We start from the raw sequence: 25,708 nt of genomic DNA on the forward strand, positions 1-25,708 counted from the left end.
TTTCACTGAAGGCCCGTTTCTGAAGGACTGCATGATGAAAGTTGCGGTTATTTTATGTCCAGAAATAAAGAGCTTGTTCAACAATATAGCGCTATCGGCTAACACGGTGGTGCAGCAGATCAGCGAGTTATCAAGTGACATTTATGATCACTTATGTGGTAAAGTTAAAGGTTTCACTGCATACTCTGTGGCTCTTGATGGAAGCACAGATAAAACTGACAATGCTCAGCTCGTAATTTTCATAAGGGGTATTAATGAGACGTTCGAAGTGACAGAAGAGTTGCTAAGTTTGTGTCCAATGCAAGGCCGCACCACATCCGAAGATATTTTTCAGGAGCCGTGCGACGCGTTTGAGCGTGCTCGTTTACCATGGAGTCGACTGGTAGGCATTACAACTGACAGAGTCCCATCTATGACAGGCAGAAAAAAACAGACTGGTTGCGCTGGTACAAAGATAATTAGAAGAGGAAAAAGCAGGTCCAGCAGTTGTTCTGCACTGCATTATACACCAACAGGCACTGTGCAGCAAGTGCCTGAAATATGAACATGTCATGTCTGTTGTCCTGAAATGTATTAATTATATCAGATCCAGGGGTCTGCAGCACCGCCAGTTCAGGGCCTTTTTGTAAGAAATTGAGTCAGCATATGGTGATGTACTTTACTGAGGTGCGCTGGCTCAGCAGGGGAAATGTCCTGAAGAGATTCTTTGAGTTAAGAACAGAGGTGAAGAGATTCATGGAAGATGGCTGAATGGATGTTCATGAATTTGATGATCCAAAATGGGTGATGGATCTTGCCTTCCTAGTGGACATAACACATGAGATAAACATCCTTAACCTGAAGCTCCAGGGCCCTGATCAGCTCATCACAGCAGCTTATGAAAATGTGAAAGCCTTCTCCATAAAACTGAGATTGTGGAAATGTTAAGTTTCTGCAAAAAACCTTAGCCATTTCCCATCATGCAGATCTCTTGTGGAGGAGGGCACATCATTCCCTGGTGATAAATATACATCTGCTATTGACAACCTACTGCAGGAATTCGATGAGCGCTTTGCTGATTTCAAGGCACACCGTGACACATTCCAGATGTTTGCAGACCCGTTCTCAGTTGATGTGCAGAGTGTCCCAAGTGTCTTGCAAATGGAACTTATTGACTTGCAGTGTAACAGTGAACTAAAAACTAAATTCAGGGAGGCACAGGGAAAAGCAGATCTCATTGGACCATTTCTGAGAGACTTGCCTCCATCCTTCCCAGAACTGTTAAAAATGTCCAGTCGGTTATTGTGCCTTTTTGGAAGCACATATCTGTGTGAAAAACGTTTCTCAACAATGAACTTTAATAAATGCAAGTACAGGTCCAGGATTACTGACGCCCATCTTGAAGCTGTACTTAGGGTTTCGACTACAACCTCTACAATCTGGGCAAATGTATCTCAATTGTGTGAGAAGAAGCGCTGTCAGGCGTCTGGCAAGAATTAAAACAAAACAAAAATCTGTGTGTGTGTGTGTGTGAACTATTACATTTATGTTGAAATTGGTACCAAGTTATTGTTATGGTATTGTTATGGTTATGTTTACGACTACTAAATTTGTTTAATAAAATATTTGGTAATGGTAATTTAAAAAAGTACATTTTAGAATATTGCACTTTCTTGGAGTACTTTAATGCTCTTGCGACCCACCTATGAGATGACAGTACCAAAAGTGTCCCCAGGGCAATTTGAGTTTGAGACCCCTGATTTAGATCTTTTTCACTACTGATTCATGTCTGAGTTACAGTGTGTTTTCATCCTGTTTTCCTGAATATTCATCTTTAGGAACACTGAGTGACAGCAAGGGAACAAGAAACTAAAGGTAAAAGATACACAATAATACTAGAAATAACTGACTGAGTATAATTTAATCACAGTTTTAACAGGTCTATTTAATAAAAAGAAGAACAAATAGTGCTAGAATACAATAATTCTGATTTACACATCCTTACTCATCACTGCATGTCTGCACACACACACACACACACACACACACACACACACACACACACACACACAAACACACCCCTGTTATTAATCTCTCTCATTCTTTCAGATTCTACAGCCTCTTAAGCGTGGGTCACACTGCACAGACAGACGCTGACAATCACCATCTTTTAAAAGTCGGTTGTTGGATTTAGAATGTTGGGAAACAAGTACAGTGACCTGATTATTTTTAGGGCTGAGTCTGTATTTAAAATTGTGATCTACATTTACTTCATCAGTACTGATTGCTGTCTGTCAGAGCTTAATCATTTACATGTGAGCAGATATACTGTATCTACACTCTGAATAGTTACCTACATTCTGTATTCAATTTTAAAGTGTTAATACTTGTTTAAATAATAGTGATGGAAATTAATTCATTTATAGAAACAGTAGTGATTTTGTTTTTGTTTCTTAAAGAGAGTCCTAAACCTGTGGTGACTATAAAGCCTGATACACAGGTGTTCAGAGGAGAGAGAGTGACTTTCAGGTGTGAAATACAGGGAGGAGGAGACACTGAGTGGACATACGACTGGTATAGGGACGATAACACATTCTACACATCCCTCACAACACAGGAGATCAGCATCAGTGATTATTACAGTGGTAAATACACCTGCAGAGGGAGGAGGAGAAGTGACTCTCAGATCTCAAAGACGAGTGATCCTGTTACACTCACTGTATCAGGTGAGTCTGTGTGTGTGTGTGTGTGTGTGTGTGTGTGTGTGTGTGTGTGTGTTAACATCTACACTATTTATTCATGTCTGAATTACAGTGTGTTGGCCATCCTGTTTATCTTTTCATAAGATCTTTAGGAACGCTGAGTGTCAGCAAGGGAACAACAAACTAAAGGTAAAAGATACACTGGTATGATATCAATGATTTGATTCCTGATTTTACAAGTAATGAATAAATAAATAAATAAATAAATAAATATACACGCACACATAGTGATAGAAAACAATAACTCTGCCATACACATCCTTACTCATCACCACACATAAACACACGCACAAACACACACACACACACACCTGTTATCAGTACATAACTCCTCTGTTACTCTCTCTGTGATGTCACTAAACATCTTATGACTACTTTCAAATTATTTTACAATTTTCAGTTAGTAAAATGATGAGAATGAAAATAGGGATATTAAATGTAAAGCTTCACTGAGATTGAAGTGAGGGTCAGAAAATAACTGCTGTGTGATGATGCAGGTCTCTAATCTCTCTCTACTCTACATCAATTTATTTTTATGGGTGAATAGAGTAGGGTTGCAGCGGTATGAGATTTGAACGGTACGATAACCGTCTCAGAAAATATCACTGTTTCACAGTATTACACTATTATTATTATTATTATTATTATTATTATTATTATTATTATTATTTACAGTGACCCTTGAAGGAATGAAAAATAGAAGAGTTTTTAGCTTGAACAAACACTTTATTATAATTCAAACTTGAAATCATTATGTGTAAATAAATAAATAAATAAATAAATAAACAAATAAAACAATTCCCTTGTGAAAATAAATAAAATAAATAAGAAATCTCTTATTTAAAAAAGTTTGAACAAAAGAAATTAGGAGGAAAAAAGGAGCAGGACCTGCTGTGGCTTTGTTTGGAATGATTTTTGCTGGTGAAATAGAACAAAAACAGACAATATTGAGTCTAAAATGTGAGTCACTTAATATTAGCTTATTGTTTACGTTAGCGTAGCATGTTAAATTAACTACTAAATGAAAAATCACATCAGCTGTGTGAGCTTTAAAAATAATGTCCTATGATTATTAACATATACTGTAGGTGTGTAACAGCGCAGCCAGACTGCTCTCTCTCTCTTCTCTCTCTCTCTCTCTCTCTCTCTCACACACACACACACACACACACTGGAAACACATTTACTGAATAAATTCCTCACTAAATCTTGTGATTGGATAACTGGCTGATGTGATTGGATGTGATTGGATATTCAGCGCATGCTGCCAACTTATAATCAGCAAAACAGAACGTTCCCCTCAGGTTAGCATATGGTTCCCGTTTTATTTTGGGAACCAAATAATGTTCTAAGAACGTTTTCTGTAGGTCATTTTTTTTTGTAACCAAAAACACTTAATTCCTGCATCTTTTATTAGAAATTTTATTATAATAAGTTACTGTGATTTGCAGTCAGTGTTTATTAAAGTGAGTTCACTGACAGCATTAGAGCATCTAACATACTGTGTTCTATACAAAATACACCTCTACACTTTTCACTGTTAATGGAATAAACAATATGTGAGATAAAACACACTCACCTGATACAGTCAGTGTAACAGCATCACTGGTCTGTGTGTATTTAGGGTCTGATGACTTTGTTCCTTCACATGTATAATAACCTTTATCAGAGTCTTTAATATCAGTGATTGTGTGTGTTTTCTTTCCTGCAGCATCACTGAGTTCTTCATTATTTCTATACCAGAGGTAACGCCAGGATTCTCCAGTCTGTATCTCACATGTGAGAGTGACGGTTTCCCCAATGAACACACGCTCAGCTGGCTGTACTTTCACTACAGGCTTTGGTCTCGCTATAGAAACATAGCAAAACATTTTAAACACATACAGAATCAATTAAACATATAATATAGTTACATAATTACACAATTATAATACTTCTTTAAACAATTACTGAAACAATAAAATAATTTCATTTTCACAATCTTCCTCTAAATCTGTAGTGAAAAAGTAGAAAACATGACATACCTCTCACTGTAATTGTGGCTGGATCACTGATCTCTGAGTCGTAGTTTCCCCTGTGTGCTTTACAGTAGTACTGTGTTTCTCCTTCATTAGAGACTGTTACACTGAGTGTGTTGGTGTTTCTGGTTCCAGGAGACAGGGGAATTGATTGCCAATAATCTCGGTACCAGAGAAAAGTCCATCCAGTAGACTTCAGATTACAGGTCAGAGTAACTCTGTCTCCAGTGTAGACGGAGCTCTGAGGATTCACTCTCACAGTCGGTTTGGGTTTTTCTGTTGATATGAAATGATGAAGAGCCGCTTTTACATTTACAACATAAGCAGTAGTTTTATCTTTGTGTCTAATTAAGAAATTAAATACAGTGTTTATTGTAAAGGTTCCTTTTCAGGAACGCCACTGAGCAGATCTTAGTTAGAGGACAGTGACACTGACGCGTGTTTCTTGATGAACATGATGTGTCCATTAATGGATGGAGTAGAAGGGGCAAATTGTGCAGAGCTACATATTGGTAGCAGTCAGTAATTGTATACATCACTGAAATCTTGAGAAATTACATTTTATAAAGTGTTTGCAATTGTGTGTGTGTGTGTGTATGTGTGTGTGTGTGTGTGTGTGTGTGTGTGTGTGTGTGTGTGTATGTGTGCACGTTGTGAGGGATTCTATTCAGGGGGTTGAATAATTTTGAGTCTGTAGAAATCATTATAAGTTGCATTTTGGGGAAACCACTGGAAGCATTCATTGTGTTGAACTATTTCAATTGCTTGTGTTTGATTTGTTCATTGCAAACAGCTAAAAGTCTGTACATTTTTATAATAAACTTGATTTGCAATGAGGGTTGAATAATTTTGATGGCAACTGTATATCATGGCCTTTCATTCATGTCTATGGCCAACCTAGAATTTTTTTTCTGTGTGTGTGTGTGTGTGTGTGTGTGTGTGTGTGTGTGTGTGTATTAAGCTGTCCACCCAGTGGATATACATACAATTCACATGGAACTGTGCACAAACATGTTTATTGCATGTGTGGCAGGGTTAGTGATTTGGCTGTCCTATTGGCTCTGCTTGGGATACAGGTTCGGCAGACCAACAGGATGAGAGCTACCCGATTATTTAAGGACCCTTATTTTGGTAAGCAGATAGGTGTCTTGGTGATTCCGAGTCCCTCGCTCCCTATGGCATTTCCGGTTCCCACTTCCGTTCAGGTACGTTCAGGCTTTGTTACGGCATAATGAGGTGAATACCTCAAGGCTAATTTGTTGGTTTTATAGTCTTAGAGCGGCGCTGGTGGCGCGTGCATGGTGGCGCGTGCATTGTGGTGAACTGGCGCCAGAGATCACGTAAAGTGATCGCAACATTTAGCCAGTGGCTGAGTGATATGTGTGTATTTCGAGCCGCAGTACCTGTAAGTAATCATACAACTTCGCGTCTGGTGTTTGTTCAATCTAATTGTAAGTGCACCTCTCCCTTTTTCACATTGGGACGCTACATGTGATACCGCTGCTGTTTTGCTTCAATGACTGTTTTGCTTAATGGATTGTTTTGCCTTGACAGCTGTTTTGCTTTAACAATTGTTTTGTTTTTATTTACTGTTTCGTTTCACTTGATTGTTTTGCTTTATGTACTGTTCTGTTTCATGGTTTTATGTATTTTGTTTTACTTTAGTTTTGGATGCATGTCTGGTTTGTTTTGTAACCACATATAGTAAGAGAGTGAGTAGTCTGAGAGTGGTAAAACTAGTGTTTCCTAGCCTCGAACCTGTTTCAGGTTTGTTCCACATAACCACTTTACTACTGAGAGGGTGTATGTTAAGCCTTACTGTCTCCATGCTATAGTGGCCATAATTGTCATTTGTACTGTTTACCATAATTCTGGTTCTCCTTGGGTGTTGACAACTGCCTATTTCGGCTCTATTTCGTGTAGTGGTGTCAGTGGGCCTGGGTGTTATAGCTTACACCACAGGGTCTATAATACTTGTCTTTCTGTGTCTTGTTGTTTAGTGTCTGTGTAACTTTGGGTTAATCGATGTCTTCTTTCTCTCCAGGAGCTAGTGAGTCTTGGTGGGACAAGGGAGGCTAGCTGCATTTATTCGGCGCTGTGTTTCACAGCGTGTTCGGTGTGCCAACACAACAACTTCCTTATGGTTTAGCTAGTGTGATATTGTGCTAGTGTATCTGATGGTAAACAGCAGTGGGTGTGACAGCGTGAGCATTGTTCCACTCACACACTCCTGCTCACCCAACCTGGAGCTCCTGACCATCAAATGTTACCCTTTCTACCATCCTCGGGAATCTACTGTACCTCGATCATAGTCAGTGCCCTTTATGTTCCACCTCAGGCGGTCATGGACACTGCCTTATGTGAACTGCATGAGGCTCTCACTCAACACTAGACTCATCATGGTGGCAGGAGCCTTTAACAATGCCAACCTCAAATGTGCAGTGCCAAACTTCCACCAACACATCACCTACCCTACCAGGTGCAAGAGGATACTGGACCATTGCTACACTGAATTCAAAGACCGCTCCAGCACACAGTCTCATCCACCATTTGGGAAATTGAACCATGCCACCATCTTCCTCATGCCTAGATGCAAACAAAAAGGGGGTGGCCCAAGATGGTGGCTGTAGCAGTTGAATGTTTTTTAATCTGAGCGCTTTATAAGGTTTAGATGCTAAATATCCATGAATGTTTATTGACTTTGGTCATACAATACTTTAAATAATATACATAAAGTTCTGCAGCATGTTTGAAAGCTATTGGTTAATTTTTTACATTACTGCATCATGGAGCAAGCTGTGTCACCTCGGTTTCTAATCTAGTGAAATGGCTGTTACTATCCTTGACAAGTCTACTGCAGCACAGGTAAAGTGGGATTCCTCCTCCAAAACAAAGAAAACCTCTCAGCACCAGCCAACGTTTCATATGGAGGATATGGTAAATGTTATTGAGAGGGATCACTCTTATCCAAGAGCAGAGGGCAAATAGTTGACTCCTCTACCTGACACACCACTGAAGAGCATGGAATTGAAAGAGACAACAACGGAACTTACACTATTTGAGATTCAAAACAACATAGTGAGTCATCAACTCATTCAACAAGAGATAAGATCAACAAGAGAGCCGATAGTCTGGATGAAACTGTCAAGAAGAATACTGTGAGTATTGATGTTCAAACGCTCACTTGACTTTGCCTTTAAAGAAATCAATGAATTAAAAACCTGATATGAAAGCTGTGAAAGAGACATGTACAAGAAACCAACGAGAGGTAAAGGAATTAGAAGACAGACTGAACAAGGCTGAACGATATCAATGTAGATGGAATCTAAGTATTTCTGGAATTCTGGAAAGGGCAGATGAGAATATTAAGCAATGTGTGATAGAAATATGTGAAGTTATCAGTCCAGAAGAAAAGGTCAGACAGACAATGGATGTAGACATTGTTCATCGTTTAGTACCAAAGGAGCTGAACAGAGACCCCAGACCGACAATCATCCAGTTCTCAAGCAGAGCACACACTCCTATGGAAACAGGCAAAGAGCTGTGAATACTTGAAGACACATAACCTAAGATTTAAGGAAGCTCTGATCAAAGCTGACATGAATGCTCGTAAGGAACTATGGCCATTGGTGGGGGGCAGCATGAAAAGAGGGCAAGGTGGCGTTCTTTGCTAGAGTTAAGGTGATCATCAATGGTAGCTGGTATCGATCCTCCAAATCGTAACTGTTCTTTTGCCAAGCTGTAGCTCTTAAGACACTTTTAGTAACAAACAGTGTTTATATTGTTGTTTTATGCAATGGGGAAATGATATATACCATCAACTTATTTTTATGGATGTAGAGAGTAAAGATTATTTTGAGAAAAGTGGAGCACAAAATGCAAACTACACATAAAATCTTTACTGGAAGACACATTGGGAAGGTTTAGAAATGGTCCCGTTTTTATCACTTTGTGTTTTGCCTAAACATCTATACAAGTGGATAGTGTTGCCATCTCACAGCAAAGAAACAAACAAATAAATGTACATTGCTAAAATAATATTGTGGCAGTGGGAGCGTGGTTAAGCTTTGGCTGTGGACGGACAGGAGGCGGGTCGAATCAGCAGGTAACGCCGATTGACGCTGATGATTCTCACCTGTGTCCGATTTGCCCAAGTTTACTTATGTGTGTTTCTTTGTGCCTGTCTCCCGGGTCTTCCTCTACACTCTCCCACACCGGGTTCTACAGTGGTGCCGAAACCCGGGATACAAGCAGAATTCTAGCGGAGCTCCAGGCTCACGTTTATTCACTCTGCACTTTTCAAAACACTTTCAACAAAATCAAAACACTTTCAACAAAATCAAAACACTCAGCAGAAACTGGTCTGTACTGGACTCACAGCTTTCACTCAGTCAAGTTTAAATTCACGCTGTGTAGGTGTCAGGGTGTGTGTTGTGCGTATCTCTCAAGCTGTCTCACACTCACTTTTCTCTCTCGCAGGTTACGGGTCTCCTGAAGGCACAAAGAGACACTAACCACGCTCTCACTACCTCATCTATGAACATAGTACACTAAGTAGAAATCTCTGCAGAAATTTCCCAGTCTATCTTAATCACCCACCCCATGGTATGTTTGTACCTATAGTGTTGCAGTGGGTAATGATTGAGATGTGGAAAGGTGGGTTTCCGGATTTTTCACTTAACACGGCAGACACATGAAGTAAGTACTGAAGGTAATATGCAGGATGAGTATGATTATCTGAAGTCCCGCCCTCCTCAGATCTAACAGGATAGGTGAGGCACCTCTACTCCCTAATAAGTATCTCAAAATAAACAAAAACTGTACCTTAAGCTTAATTAACTGAAATATTTATTAATATTAATAATTATATGCTGTATGAAATTAATAAAAGTAATTGTTCTTAGTTTTTATCTTACAGAAAGGAAAATGTGAGGTTAAATCTCCAACTCAACCCAATACAATCAAATAGAAATCATTTGAAATAAATAACCCTTAAGTGCTGCCAGTTAAACCTAAAAAATCATAATAAATAATCTGTCACTCTTTTTTGATGCAGGAAATTCAGGTCCATTCAATTACGGGGAAATATTCACTTTCAAGTTCTAAAAAAAACTATTATATTGTCTCTTTGCGTCAATGAATCCAGAAACTAAAGTAAATCTGCATCCACTCCAAACTGGATTTAATTATCAAGCTCTCCAAAGTCCAGTCTCTAAATCTTCTTTCATGAGAAAACAAGAGTTAATATTACTCATCTGATACGTGGAGATGAGACGCTGGAGGAGGTCTAGAGGATGGTGGGGTAATGTCTCTTCACTGAGGCATGAATATCTTTGGCAATTGTCCTGGAGAAGCCCAGACAGCTATGGTGGGATCCGCCGTGATTACAATTCAAGTACGGGCCTATGATGGTTAATGCTGACAAAACCCACGTTATCCAAAAATAAAATCTTCCCCTGTGATTAATAAACACATCAGCTGTGTCTCCCTGAGTCACCAATAACACGTACTGATCATTGAAAGAGTCAAATAAATTCTGGCAGTAAAACAAACCAAGCCACTCTACTGGCTAACACTTTTCAGTCATTCTCTCGCTCACTAACTGCTCTCAGGATCGTCACTCAGTCCAACACAATGATGTGCAGATAACCGTGTTTGTCACTCAGGGTCTCGGCTGTACTGGAGAACATCAACTTTGAATCACAGTAACACAGTGTAACTCTTGAGTAGACCACAGGTGTAACTTAACTTTTATAACTTTATCAAAACCCCATGTGGTCGTAGTACTCAGCTTTTTATTTAGTTTAGCTTCCTCTCATATCACACGCCAACTACACTTGTGTGCTCCGATTAGCTAAGGAACGCTCAGATGCGGTGTCAAAATAAACGTCTTTTAAAATACTTGTAGATCCCTACACATGTTTAAAAACATAGGAAATAATCAAATGATAAATATCTGTACATGATTTGCTCTAACTCTCTGCTTATTTTGTTACAGTTTATCAGGTCTAAATGCATCTTAAATAACAATTTTAGAACCTCATTTAAAAAACTATACAATGTGTGTAATTTTTCTACCTCAAGAAACTTTTAGGTCAACAGTTTTATGGATGCTATGATGCTATGCTAACTCTACTGTATAATTGCTTGTATGTTTTGCATGTTGAAACGTTGTATGCTGCCGTCTTGCCCAGGTCTCTCTTGAAAAGAGATTTTTAATCTCAATGATTCTTCACTTGATTAAATAAAGGTTAAATTAAATAATAAGTCAAATCTCCTGTTTGGATCAGACCACGCCCCCTTATATGATGTCACATGAATGAAGTCATGTAATTTGTATCAAGCACTTCCACTGCAAGGCTTCAGTAACATATGTTTTTACATACATTTATCAAGCTAGAAAATAAATAATTATAGGTTTAACTGTCCCAATATTCCTGCATTTATCCGAGTATATTTACAAATCTGATAACGTCGTCAATATTGAAAATCATTATATGACTTTGTGATTTTCTTGCTAGAGTGCACATTTTTTATTATTTTTAACAAGCAGATGTTTATAGCTGAATGACTCCAGACAGTGAAGGTCGTGCTCTTTGGTACAGCTGATGTGTTACAGAGACTCTGTGTTGGACTGAGATGTGTTCTAGTTCTTGTATGTGCATGTTAAAGAAAAATGGGGGTAAAGTGTGTAGACGCAACCTGCATCACCAACTGCACACATCAGTATCTATTTAAAAATCTTCTTCACTCAACTAAACGTACAGATCTTTACTGTGAAGCCACAACAGTGAAACCTTCAAATCTTTTTTCAAACATGAAGAATCATGACAGGGTCATCAGCTTGACTATTAGGTGAAGAACTTGTTTCTTATACATATCAATTATTTCCTAACAATTTTGAAATAAAGTCAAAGACAAAATTATATTCCACCAGTCAGACTGAGTAATAAGTGATGATTCCTGTCTTGAGCAGTATTGAAGGGAAGGTAGAAAAGTGGCTTTAAGGTAGAAAAGTGGAAAATTAAGAGTAAACAGACAGAAGGAAGCTGTAAAGTTATTGTAATGAGACTCAGTTACAGTGTAGCTCAATGAAAATAATCTGGAACAAATCTGAAAGCTGAAATTACTGATACATTTTACATATAATAAAAAACAAAGTAATAACATATTATAACAAATAGTTAATAAAATAAACTCACACTCACCTGATACAGTGAGTGTAACAGCATCACTGATCTCTGAGCTCTGAGAGTCACTGCTTCTCCTCCCTCTGCAGGTGTATTCAGCACTGTCATCATTTCTAACTGAGCTGAAGCTGAACTCCTGTGTTGTGCGGGATGGGTAGAGTGTGTTATCTTTCTTATACCAGCTGTATGTCCACTCAGTGTCTCCTCCTCCCTGTATTTCACATCTGAGAGTCACAGTCTCTCCACTGAACACATGTTTATCAGGCTTTATGGTCACCACAGCTTTAGGACTTTCTGTAAAAAAAATAAAATAAAAAAAAGTATGTATGAATTAATTCCCAACAGCATTATTGAAATGAGTAGTAAGATTTTAAAATGGAATACAGTATATCTGCCACATGTAAATAATTAAGTTCTGTCAGAGGTGGACTGAGTCATTTTAACAATCACTACTAATGAAGTAAATGTAGATCACAGTTAGGAAAACTGACCGAAAGCTAAAATTAATCAAGTTACTGTTCTGATCATTTAGATCTTTTTCACTATTGATTCATGTCTGAGTTACAGTGTGTCTGTTATCCTGTTTTCCTGAATATTCATCTTTAGGAACACTGAGTGACAGAAAGGGTACAAGAAACTAAAGGTAAAAGATACACAATAATACTAGAAATAACTGAATGGGTATAATTTGATTACAATTTTAACAGTTATACTTAATAAAAAGAAGAAAACATGGTGCTAGAAAACAATAATTCTGACATACACATCTTTACTCATCACTGTATGTCTGTCAGTTACCCGGCCTTTAAACACTGAGCCACCATTACCCTAACCTCCCATTTTCCAAGAAATACATGCTTTGTTGAACTTGTGGTTTTTTGTTTGTTTTTTATACAGTGCATCCGGAATGTATTCACAGCGCTTCACTTTTTCCACATTTTGTTATGTTACAGCCTTATTCCAAAATGGATTAAATTCATTATTTTCCTCAAAATTCTACAAACAATACCCCATAATGACAACGTGAAAGAAGTTTGTTTTGAAATCTTTGTAAATGTATTAAAAAAAAAAAAAAAAAAAAGCACATGTACATAAGTATTCACAGCCTTCACACTAACTGTTCCTCAGTGGTGGAATGAACTTCCAATCTCAATCCAGACTACAGAATCTGTCACCATCTTCAAAAAACTGCTAAAGACCCACCTTTCCGTGAACACGTAACTAACCCCTGAAACTCCAACCCCACATTATCCATTCTTTATTTAAAAAAACTTACTCTGGCTCTTACACCTCGACTCTGCGCACTTTGCTTGTCTAGAACTTAATTAATAAATCTTATAAGGAAGCCACTGCTTACTGAAAAGAACATTGCTGCACGCCTGAAGTTTGCAAAAGAGCACATTGACACTCCACAGCGGTATTGGAAAAATGTTTTGTGGACTGATGAAACTAAGATTGAACTATTTGGAAAAACCACACAGCACTACATCTGGCGTAGAAAGGGCACGGCATATCATCATGAATACATCATGCCAACCGTACAGTATATTGGAGGAAACATGATTTGGGCCTGCTTTGCTGCATCAGGGCCTGGCCAGCTTGCAATCATTGAGGGGAAGATGAATTCCCAAGTATATAAGACAATTCTTCAGGATAATGTGAGAATGTCTGTACGTCAGCTGAAACTGTGTAGAAGTTGGGTGATGCAACTTGACAACGACCAAAAACACCGGAGCAAGTCCACAACAGAATGGCTTCAGAAAAACAAAATCCGCCTTTTGGAGTGTCCAAGTCAGAGCCCAGACCTCAACCCAATAGAGATGCTATGGAATAACTTGAAGAAAGCCATACACATGAGACGTCCAAAGAATATGACCGAGCTAAAGCAGTTCTGCCAGGAAGAATGGGCTAAAATTCCTCCTTGTCACGTTTCGTGACGCAACGGAGATAAGGTAGGATGCAAGCGCAGGTTGAACAACAGTTTTATTTAAAGAGAGACAGGCAGACAAATCCAAAACATGATCCAAAAACGTAATCTAGTAACATGCAAGGTTCAGGCGATCGGCAAACAGGCATAAACGCGGCAAGGCAGGAATCGAAGTCGTGGTCTCGGGATTCAGGGTCGATATACCAAACATGGAACATAAACAACAGCGAGGGACTGGTAGCGGAGAAACCAGCATGAACTTAACAAACGAAACTACACATGACATGAACTATGAACTAAGACTAAGACTAAGACTAAGACTATGAAACGAAACATGAAACTGTGGACTGTGACTGTGGTTATCTATCGTAAGGACTCTAAACTAATCGACTATCTAACTCATTCAACATTCCGCGTTGTGTGCTTTGGAGGCGCGAGGTATATATGCGGAGATAATCAGCCTCGTAATGGCTGACGGCTGAGGACGATTCAGACACACATGAGACTACAACCAATGACAGAATGGGGAGGAGACATGACAGAAACATAAACAAATGCACGTGTCGGAATGTCACGATTGTCCACAAGGGAAAAGCAGGTGCTCCCGCACCTGCCTGTGCACGCATGCTTACATGCTCCACAGCGCGCTGCTTAAAGGGGAACTCGTCGCATAACCCCCCCCCCCCGAGGGGACTTCTCCCGGAGTGCCATGAAACATCCATCTCCATTGGCGGCCCTGGCCCCCTTGGCAGAATGTCCCAAGCAGAGCCTGGAGACCGCACGGCGTTCTTGGCGAAACAACAAGGCAGAGCGACGTACATGGCAGAGCAGGGAAGCAGAGCAATGACCACAGCCGGGCAGGCAGGCTGAGCAAAGTCATCGGTGGAGCATGAAGGCAGAGCGACGTCCTCGGCGGGGCAGGCAGGCTGAGCGACGTCCTCGGCGGAGCATGAAGGCAGAGCGATGACCACAGCTGGGCAGGGAAACAGGGTGACGTTCTCGTCGGAGCATGAAGGCGGAGCGACGTCCCCGGCTGAACAGGTAGGCAGAGCAACAACTACCGCCGGGCAGACAGGCTGAGCGAAGACCTCGGCGGAGCATGAAGGCAGAGCGTGGGTCTCCGTGAGGCCCGGGAGAGGAGCGTGGGTCTCCGTGAGGCCCGGGAGAGGAGCGTGGGTCTCCGTGCGGCCCGGGAGAGGAGCGTGGGTCTCCGTGCGGCCCGGGAGAGGAGTGTGGGTCTCCTCGAAGCAGGAGGGGGGAACGAGGTTTGCCATGGAGCAGGAAGGCTGAGCGACGTCCACAGCTGAACAGGAAGACTGAGCGACGACCTCAGCTGAACAGGAGGACTGAGCGACGTCCACAGCTGAACAGGAAGACTGAGCGACGACCTCAGCTGAACAGGAGGACTGAGCGACGTCCACAGCTGAACAGGGAGGCTGAGCGACGACCTCAGCTGAACAGGGAGGTTGAGCGACGACCTCAGCTGAACAGGGAGGCTGAGCGACATCCACAGTTGACCAGGGAGGCTGAGCGACATCCACAGCTGACCAGGGAGGCTGAGGCTCTGAGGTCACCAGGTGAACCTTGGGCATGGGCAGAGCTTGGGTGGCCGTGTCGGCAGACTCGTGCGTGAGCAGAACTTGGCTGTGCGTGTCGGCGGACTCGGGCGTGAGCAGAACTTGGCTGTGCGTGTCGGTGGACTCGGGCGTGAGCAGAACTTGGCTGTGCAGGTCGGCAGACTCGTGCTTTGGCAGAACTGGGGCAACCGGGTCGGCAGACTTGGGCGTGGGCTGAACTGGGGCGACCGGGCCGGCAGACTCGGGCGTGGGCTGAACTGGGGCGACCGGGTCGGCAGACTCAGGCGTGGGCTGAACTGGGGCGACCGGGCCGGCAGACTCGGGCATGGGCTGAACTTGGGCGACCGGGTCGGTAGACATGGGCGTGACATCAGGAACTTGAGACTTGACTTGGACTTCCGAGACTGGAGACTTGACTTGGACCTCAGGGACTTGAGACTGGAGTTGGATTTCAGAAGCTTGAGACTTGACTTGGACTTCAGAGGCTTGAGACTTGACTTGGACTTCAGAAGCTTGAGACTCGACTTGGACTTCAGAAGCTTGAGACTTGACTTGGACTTGGACCTCAGGGACTTGGTTGTCCGTGTTAACATCAACTTGGTGGCTCATCCGCTCATAATGCATGTGGAATGGAAGATCAGCACTATTCGCCACAGTAACTCCCTTCAACAGCTCATCCAAGTTGTAGCTCTGCCCTGGTTCTCCAAACTCCCTCAGAAACAAGTCCGAAAACTGCCTACTGTCTTCCTGTACCCGGGGTCTCATGGCTGCTACTTGCTGTGCCCACTTGCGAGCTGGGCCAAAAAATCGGGACATCATGAACTTAATCCATTGTCTCTCCCTTGGCTTCGGGTCAAACAGACTTGAGAAGTAACTCTGGCAGTCTGTCAAAAAATAGTCCAGATAACCAAAGAAGCCATCATACCGATCGGGAAGGTCCATGAAAGTCCATTGCGAGAACTGCATAGAATCCAAGACGGGGATGATTGGCGTGGACCTCCGGGTTCTGCGTTCTCGTGCTGCATCCATGATCGGCGGAATGTTCTGTCACGTGTCGTGACGCAACGGAGATACGGTAGGATGCAAGCACAGGTTGAACAACAGTTTTATTTAAAGAGGGACAGGCAGACAAATCCAAAACGTGATCCAAAAACGTAATCCAGTAACATGCAAAGTTCAGGTGATCGGCAAACAGGCATAAACGAGGCAAGGCAGGAATCGAAGTTGTGGTCTCGGGATACAGGGTCGATATACCAAACATGAAACATAAACAACAGCGAGGGACTGGTAGCGGAGAAACCAGCGTGAACTTAACAAACGAAACTGAACATGACATGAACTATGAACTATGAACTAAGACTAAGACTAAGACTAAGACTATGAAACGAAACATGAAACTATGGACTGTGACTGTGGTTCTCTATCGTAAGGACTCTAAAGTAATCGACTATCTAACTCATTCAACATTCCAATATGACAAATTTATGCAGAAAACCATGAAATTCCAAAGGATTCACATACTTTTTCTTGCCACTGTATAGCCTAAACTACCCTTGTCATGTAATGGAGGCGAGCACGAATGCAGATAAAGCAGTTTATCACACAGGCAAACAAATCCAAATCGATAGGCAGTAGCAGAATCAAAGATCATGCATTGTGCAAACAGACTGTAAGAGGCAAGGCAGAGACAAGAAAACAATACCACACAAACTGGGTCAAAAACCAAACTAGCAAACACTAGAAAATCACTTGGGCCCATCAGGTGTATTAGGACACAACTGTTTATATACTTCACAATGAATGTGAGTGCTGATAGTCCTTATATAATGTAAGTGTGGTGGTGCAGGTGATTGAGTCCAGGTGTGTAATCAGTAATCAGGAGAGTGTGAGAAGTTCTGGATGTTGTAGTTCACAGCGGTCATGTTTGTAGGCTGTGCTGAGTTCTGGGAAATGGAGTTCATAGATTGTGACGATGTGATAACCCTGATCAGCAATACACATTATATTTAAATTACAGATCTGTCAAAGCCAGGTGTAGCCCATTCTATAACCATTCATTTTACAAAAGATCTCTATTTCTTGTTAATATACAGTGAAGAGAAATATGTTAAATGTAAATTTTTCGTATACAAATCTGTAATAAACATCAAGAGACGCACGAGTTTCACTGAGTGTCTGTTATCTCTGTGTCACAGGCTTCAAAGGAGATTTTTACACATGCTGCACTGTCCACCAGAAAAAACAAACAGTTAAATGAACAAACAACCCAATATTGCAGTGAGATGTTTGATCATTTGATTCACTAAAATATTGATTTCCAAGAAGATTATTGAATAATGTAAACATTTTGGTAAACATTTCTGTGCTGAATTTTAATGAAATTTTAGGGGAAGCTGGGCTTTCTGTGTAGTCTTAAAGCAATTGCCGGTGGTGCTTGCATAATACAGCCACCATGTTTAATGTTATGTGCTGTTCCATTCATATTTCAAGCAGTGGCTTGTCTCTACTCATAGAATCTCTGGTTATGCATGTGCTCTTTTTTGCTTTTAAGCATGAAGATAGCTGTACAGTGTGGCTAATGCCCTTTTACCCAGATACAGACAGCCCACGCAGTTCGACAAAATGGTGTTGGTAGAGGAGTGGTCAGAGTGGGGACTGGGTTTCCCAGGCTTATACATGCTAATAGCACATGCTAGTAGCTTTATTCACAGCGTATCAGAGAAAGACCACCAGTGTGCTGAGTTGCACATAAGCCAAGCAGTGAGAGCTTTAGTGTGAGTGTGTGTGTGTGTGTGTGTGTGTGTATGTATGTTTGTGTGGTCACATGGTCACAGGACTTTTAATACTCACTCACTGTGATGTAACGTTCAGTGTATGCATTGCCTTTATCTCTGTTCTTATAGCTATTCTGGTTGTGACTTTTTTGCTTGGGCATGTTTTATTCCGTACTTCTTCCTTCTTAATTACGTAGACATACAGAGCATGTATATTCTTATGTTAAGCTGAGAAAATCTATAACTCTAGAGGCGTATTGCTATAAATTGGTGGGTAGCAAGAATGGAATGGATTTAACCAACATAACGTCTTCTAAATAGGCAAAGTCTAATTAGTCTTTAAAAATAATACAGTCACGTTTCTTGGTGTGTTTGTGATTTTCATATTCATGACTTTTTAACAAGTATATACATAGATTTATAGCTAAAATATGCTATATGTCTAAATTCCTATGTTTTTTTTTGTTTTTTGTTTTTTTTCTTTAAGCCACATGGTCCTTTCTAATGGGGCGCACGGTGGCTTCGTGGTTAGCACGTTTGCCTCACACCGCCAGGGTCGGGGTTCGCGGGGCCCACAGCTCTGTGTGTGCGGAGTTTGCTTGTTCTCCCTGTGCTGAGGGTGTTTCCTCCGGGTACTCCGGTTTCCTCCCCCAGTCCAAAGACATGCATGGTAGGCTGATTGGTGTGTCTAAAGTGTCCGTAGTGTATGAATGGGTGTGTGATTGTGTGCCCTGCGATGGACTGGCACCCTGTCCAGGGTGTACCCCGCCTTGTGCCCCATGCTCCCTGGGATTGGCTCCAGGTTCCCCGTGACCCTGAAAGGAGTAAGCGGTTGAAGATGGATGGATGGATGGATGGATGGTCCTTTCTAATAAGGAAGAGGTCTTTCTATCATGATGCATCAGCATTATATCAAACTTTGTAAATCATACAAATTACAAACTAGTAGCCAAAATCAGATTAATAATAAATAAATAAGGAGCAACAATAATGTGTACTTTAATCCCCTATTCCTATTTAGTCATGTATTTATTACTTTAAAATATTGGAAATATTTAAAATAATAATAATAAAATATTTTATGCTCATATGTGTTTTGTGCCTTTCCAAATGATTAACATTGCAAATATGAATATTTATAACAAGACCGTAACATAAACAATAAAATCTGTAAAACATATGGCATATGAATATGAATATGCAAATACGCAAATAATCCCCGCTCCAATAATAAAAACTACACACATCTTTTCCACTTTTGACCACAGGGGGCACACTTCCAAACAAACCTCAGTTACATGCATGCACATGCACACGCACGCGCACGCGCACACACACACACACACACACGCACGTCACTGTATGCATGACATGAACCAGACATCTTTGTTCACTGCCATAAAGTGCAAAGAAGACCCAGTCCTATTACGACATCTCTTCAAAGAAACCATGCACATGTGTAAAAATGCTAGAGACGAAGAAGCACAACAGACAATCCTGCCTGTGTGTGTATGCATTTATATTAAAAGCTCTTATAGTGTAAGTTCTCACTGAAGCTATATGTGTAAAGATGATCTAAACACTGAGTAAAGTTTAATGTTCTTAAGGCAGAAAGATTAATAAAGTTATCTAATTTATAATACATGTATTTATTCATATGATTTTACTAATTTGAGCCACTTGTCTTCATCATCCGTTAATGGAACAGACCAAGATTTACATATACAGTGGATATAAAAAGTCTACACACCCCTGTTAAAATAGGTTTTTGTGATGTAAATAAAAATTAAATCAAGATAAATCATGTCAGTACTTTTTCCACCCTCAATGTGAAATTGCAACATATAAAAAATAAATAAATAAAAAGCAATCAGAAACATTTAAGGGAAAACTATGAAAAATAAAGTTACAATAGCCTGGCATAAGCGTACACATCCTTTTATAATTGGGGATGTGGCTGTGTTCAGAATGAACCAATCACATTCAATCTCATGTTCAAATGTAATTATCATACAGCTGTCATTACCATGAACAGGAGATCCCTCTTAACAGTTCTGATTTCTCTCTGCATGTGACAACAATCTCTCATATTCTTCACATGTCTGAGCTGTGGGGTAGGGAGGCTAGACGGATGCCCTTTTTCACACACACACACACACAAAAAAAAACATCAAAGCTGGACTAAATCACGTCCAACTATGTGGCAAAATGTGTGTCTGATGAGAACATTCAGACCAGACCTGACAATTCCAAAAGGTATGTCTGGTGCAAAAAACAAAGCACATCACCAAAAGATCACCATACACAGAGTGAAGCGTGATGATGGCAGCATCATGCTTTAGGACTGCTTTTCTTCAGTCAGAACTGGGGCTTTTATCAAGGCAGAGGAAATAATGAATAGCTGCAAATACCAGTCGATTTAAGTGCAAAACTTTCAGGTGTCTGCTAATAGACTGAAGATGAAATGAAATTTCCTCTTTCAGCAGGACAATGACCCAAAGCATACATCCAAATCAACAAAGTAATGACTTAACGAGAAGATCAAAGTTTTTGAATGATGTAGTCAGAACCCAGACCTGAATCCAACTAAAAATCTGTGGGGTGACCTGAAGCAGGCTGTGCACCAGAGATGCCTTTACAATTTGATGGATATAGAATGTTTTTGCAAGAAAGAGTGAGGAAATATACGTCAAGTAAGTGGAGACGTGTCACGCTGATAGACTCTTAGCCAAAAAGATTGAGTGTGAGTGGTGTAATAAATTCAAAAGGTGTTTCAACAATGTTTTAGTTTAGGGGTGTGCACACTTATGCAACTAGCTTATTGAAAGTTTTTTTATGGTTACTCTTTCCCCCTAATATGTTTCTGATTGGTTTTTACTTAATTCTGAAACATTGTAATTTCACAATGAAGGAGGAAAAAGGTTCTGACATTATGATTTATCATGGTTTCATGTTTTTACATCACATAAACCTGCCATTTTAACAGGGGTGTGTAGACTTTTTATAGCCACTGTATATTGAAGGGGAAAATAAATAAATAAATTATAAGAATCACCTGCTGTTGTGCAGTGGATGAGTCCCATCAGCACTAAAAGTAGGGAGAGAAACAGAAGAAATGACAGATGAAGTATACAATAACGCTTGCGTGGCTTGCTGTTGTAAGAAAATAAGCCAACAACAGGGTGGTGTGATGTGGCTCAATGTGAAGTGGATTTACTTTTACCATTCCAAAGTTGATTATTTTCCAATAACAGCGTGTTTTATTCCTCTTATACCACAGCAACATGGCAACAGTTACAATGTTTATCTTAGTAATGAACATGCCATGCTTTTTTACCATTTATAGTCATGTTTAATATTGTGTGACAGCCACAAGGCACAAACCACAAGTTATTTCTTGTTGTCACTAACATTATGGCAACTAATAGCAGTTGTTCCCCTTCATCAGCATCTGTTTTTTTTCACAATTGTGGTTACAAAAATATACAGGCAATCACTGTTGTCATGTTACATTGAAACTTCAAAGGACAATCTATATTACGCTACATTTCTTTCTAGTGGAATAAAGGCTTTCCCATGATGGAAAACGTACTGAATATTACAAAGCACTGACACTCAAGACTCCATAAATGTTCCATAAACGATAAATAAATACTCCATCAATGTTAAATAACCGTCTCCTTACAAAAAACATCACCATATCAACCATTATGAAATTGTCTGTTAAATGACATGGTTAATAAGTCACTTTATAAAGACATGATAAAGTGTGACAACATTAATATAAACATGTGCTTTGTCTTGCAACCAGCACTCAACAGCATGGTGGTATAATATGAACTGTTAGCTGGTATCACACTCTATATGCTATATTAATCTCAAATAGATTTATTCAAAGCAGCATCTGCTCTGATCTGATGAACACAGTGTCATGTCTCGATCAATATAAATGTCGCTGGATTTCCTGTCTGCTTGGCACAGTCTCCCGCCAGACGCTAAGACCTGCAGAGTTTTATAGTATATCTGCAAGAGCAACTTTCTTCACTTTACAAATGTTAGAGAGCCGAGAATATCACCAAACAAATGTTAAATAAACTATAAACTGTAAAATTCTAAATAAATACTGAGTACTAATGGATAAGCATGCAGTTGGTGATTTAATACCGTGACTATTTAATATTTTACTCATAAAATAAAATGGGTGGAATGTAAACATACCACAAAATTCAGAATTCAGTTTTCACGCTACATTCAGCATCCTGAACTACAGATAAATAATCACACAGAACCTGATGACAGGACTCTCAGCCTGTTAATTAGAAACTTTATTCACTACCAATCACTTTAATGAAGATAAACAGAAAACGTTTACTCACAGAGAAACACACAGAGTGGACGGAGCTCCATCCTGTCACACTGATGACTGACTGAATGAGCATTGTCTGTGTTAAAGCCTCAACACTTCCTGTGTTTCTAAAGACCAATCACATGAGAGAGAGAGAGAGAGAGAGAGAGAGAGAGACAGACAGAGAGCTGTTGTGGTTTGTGTATGTGGTGGGAAAAAGTTTCAATACTGCTGACATTAATGACAGCACTGACCGGCATGTAGGCAGTCAGTGAACGTGGTGTACTTTTATTTCCTTTAACATAAACAATCATCAGTTTTACTGTTAGAGCTGTTGTACACCTCCACAACATTTTACTGACAGTCACTGTATGATCACCTGGACTACAGTCACTTTAAAATCTCATTTTATTATATTTTATTTTTATTTTTCTTTACTTACTGGAATGGGTACTACAATCTGTGCATTTTCTGTGTCTATTGTCCTTCTGTGTTTATTGTACTGCTGAAACAAAACAGTTTCCTTGGGGATCAAAAAAGTACTTAATGTGAGTATGTGTAATGTGCAAAGCTGATGAGACAGAACACAACTGAGTGACCTCAGCATGTTCTTTATTGAGGCCAAACCAATCATCTTCATCATACTGTAGTTCAAAGCAGAGGTCAAAGTTCAGGAAGGGAATATCAAAGTATGCAGATCCATAAGCCAATGAAAATGAAAAAAAGGAGAGAAAGGTGTAGATTTACACAGAAACATGGAAATAAGGCTCCGTACTGCACAAGAAACATAAACAAAAGCACAGCAGCACTCACTGCAGGACACACGCTGTGCAATGAGGGGGAATTTGTGACAGTTCCACAGATTCCTGGTGCTGCTGAAGGTCGCAGTGGCACTGAACCTCCACTGAGTCTCAGAATTTTCCTCCTTTTTGCGTCGTGATTACTGTTAACATTTTTCAACAGACTAGCAGATAAAATATCCAGTTTAGGTGAACACAGCACTGTATATAAAGCTTTTATGTTACTGGGCTTCAGTTTCTGATTAATTCTACTTAAAGTCTGTGGATGATATGGACACATTTCAAGTTATTTTCATTCTGAGTTCTCTGTGTTTAGATGCATTTATTGGCAGCACAAAGTAATGTGTTATAAGATGAGATAAGATCTAACATTATGTTCATCTTTTATTATTAGCTCAGCTCATTGAGTGCTGTTAGTGTTTACCACAGAAACTAGAGTGAGACTGTTTTAATTTTGGTTTTACTGAGAATGTGAATGGCAGTATTTCCTCGTCTCTCAAAGGTTAAAGACACACAGCTCAACTAGAATATAATTCAAACCACAATAATGTTTCATGTCTTAACTGCTATTAATTGAAAGCATGGTCGTATACAGGGTTTAAAAATACAGAGGTCCAAAAATTAAGTTTGCTAGAGGGGTTGAGGGAAAAAATACTGAATTCCCTGATCGACAGATGTGCATTTTCAGACATTGGATAATAATAGCTTTAAAACCCTGTCAGTGGGCATGTCAGTGTAGAAATGTGTCTCTCTGACTGATATCAGCTCTATCACCTCTCATCTCAGCCTGGTCTACTCCACGATTGCTCTACATGTGTGGTCTGTCTGAGTCGCTTCCTTTTGTGTCTCCTGTGCTCTTTCTCTCAGCCTCTTTTTCTGTATCTCTCTGCTCCCCATAACCTGCTCCCTGTTTCTCATCTCTTCTTGTCAGTCTGCCTTCAACATTACAAACTTTCTGTTCATTTCTCTCACCGTCCTCTGCTACTCTTTCTTCTCTCCCTCCCTCTGAATTCACTGCCTGTCCCGTTCTTTATGACTCCTCATTTGTGTCTCCTGTCGAAGTGTAATAAAAATAATTTAGTAACATTAAAAACACTGCATTTAATCTTTGTGTTTGAGTTTGTATCATTTTAGATTTGAATTATAAAAATGTGTCTCAGCAGTAAATTAATGTAGGAAAAATGAGTTTTATACAAAGTGATATCTATAGTACTATACTGTATTATAACACTATACTTATGAAAGTAAATTGAACCTATAAGCTTCAATGTAATTCCCAAAGAACATATATCCAACCATCCATCCATCTTCTATACCGCTTAATCTTTTTCAGGGTCACAGGGAAACCTGGAGCCTATCCCAGGGAGCATCGGGCACAAGACGGGGTACACCCTGGACAGGGTGCCAACCAAAGAACATATCTCTGTGGTTATTAGGCCTACATTGTTTGAATGAGTCCAGGTCAGATTTTTTGTTAAACAGCAGAGTAACATAATGCTAATCATATTCTGTGCACAGTGGGTAGTAACTGCTTTTCCTCTCTCATCTTCATCATCTTCTCTTTTTGTTTTTCTCTCACAGTCTTTTCCTTTTTGTCTGTGTCACTAAAGAAAGTAAACACGGGGTAAATTGATATTTATTTGCAAATGTTCCCGGCCTCTGCTAGGATAGTCTTCTAATGAAAATGTGACGCCTACAAATGTATTGTCACAATTGTTAAGTGTTTTGTGTATCGGCCTGTATAAAAAGAACAATTTGAATGTATTTTTGAGGGTGCAATTGCTTGATTATGCCACAAGGGGAAGTGTTCACTTATGTGAGCGCTAGTAGGGCTGCGCGATGCTTCCGCTCCTCAGACAGAGAACAGCCTGCTGAGCAATCACAAGCAACATCTCCTGTGTCTTTCTGTGATTTTCCTGTACAAAACAGCTCAGTAGTGTGTGGTATTTTGCTGCAATACATTTCTAAGGACTTTTAAAGCCTTAATTATGTTGTTCTGACAACGTTTTATGTGTAAAACAGTGGTTTATTCAGTTGAGAGACCTTGAATTGAAGTGTAGCTAGCTCCCGTGTAAAAAGTGTAAGCGACATGGCGGCCTTCCGACATTGACATTTATTTTGTTTATGGTCATTGCTCCTGGACATGTGCACCTTTCTCTGTATTTGTTAAAGCTAAAGTTTATAAAGTACGGTTATTTTAATAGTTGTGTATATATAGTTGTAATGTGTTGGTAAGGTTAAAGAGACAGAGGTATTTTGTATAATGTAGGCCTCTGTACTGTTTTTATATTTTGTATTTGAAAATGTAGTAAAAGTGTGAAACAAGTAGGCTTAAC

General features: G+C 40.0%; 1 protein-coding gene across 1 annotated transcript; it reads right to left on the minus strand.

The window, feature by feature from the left end:
• Positions 1 to 4,249: 4,249 nt before the first annotated feature.
• On the minus strand, positions 4,250 to 16,482 carry LOC128610636 (carcinoembryonic antigen-related cell adhesion molecule 5-like). Its single transcript, XM_053630057.1, has 5 exons — positions 16,098 to 16,482; positions 15,595 to 15,788; positions 11,968 to 12,280; positions 4,766 to 5,035; positions 4,250 to 4,590 (listed from the first exon to the last, which is right to left on the minus strand). Exons 1-5 carry the CDS (start codon positions 16,480 to 16,482, stop codon positions 4,250 to 4,252), a joined length of 1,503 nt encoding a protein of 500 aa, XP_053486032.1.
• Between the last annotated feature and the right edge of the window lie 9,226 nt (positions 16,483 to 25,708).

Source organism: Ictalurus furcatus, chromosome 7, assembly GCF_023375685.1.
Source record: "Ictalurus furcatus strain D&B chromosome 7, Billie_1.0, whole genome shotgun sequence".
NCBI lineage: Eukaryota > Metazoa > Chordata > Actinopteri > Siluriformes > Ictaluridae > Ictalurus > Ictalurus furcatus.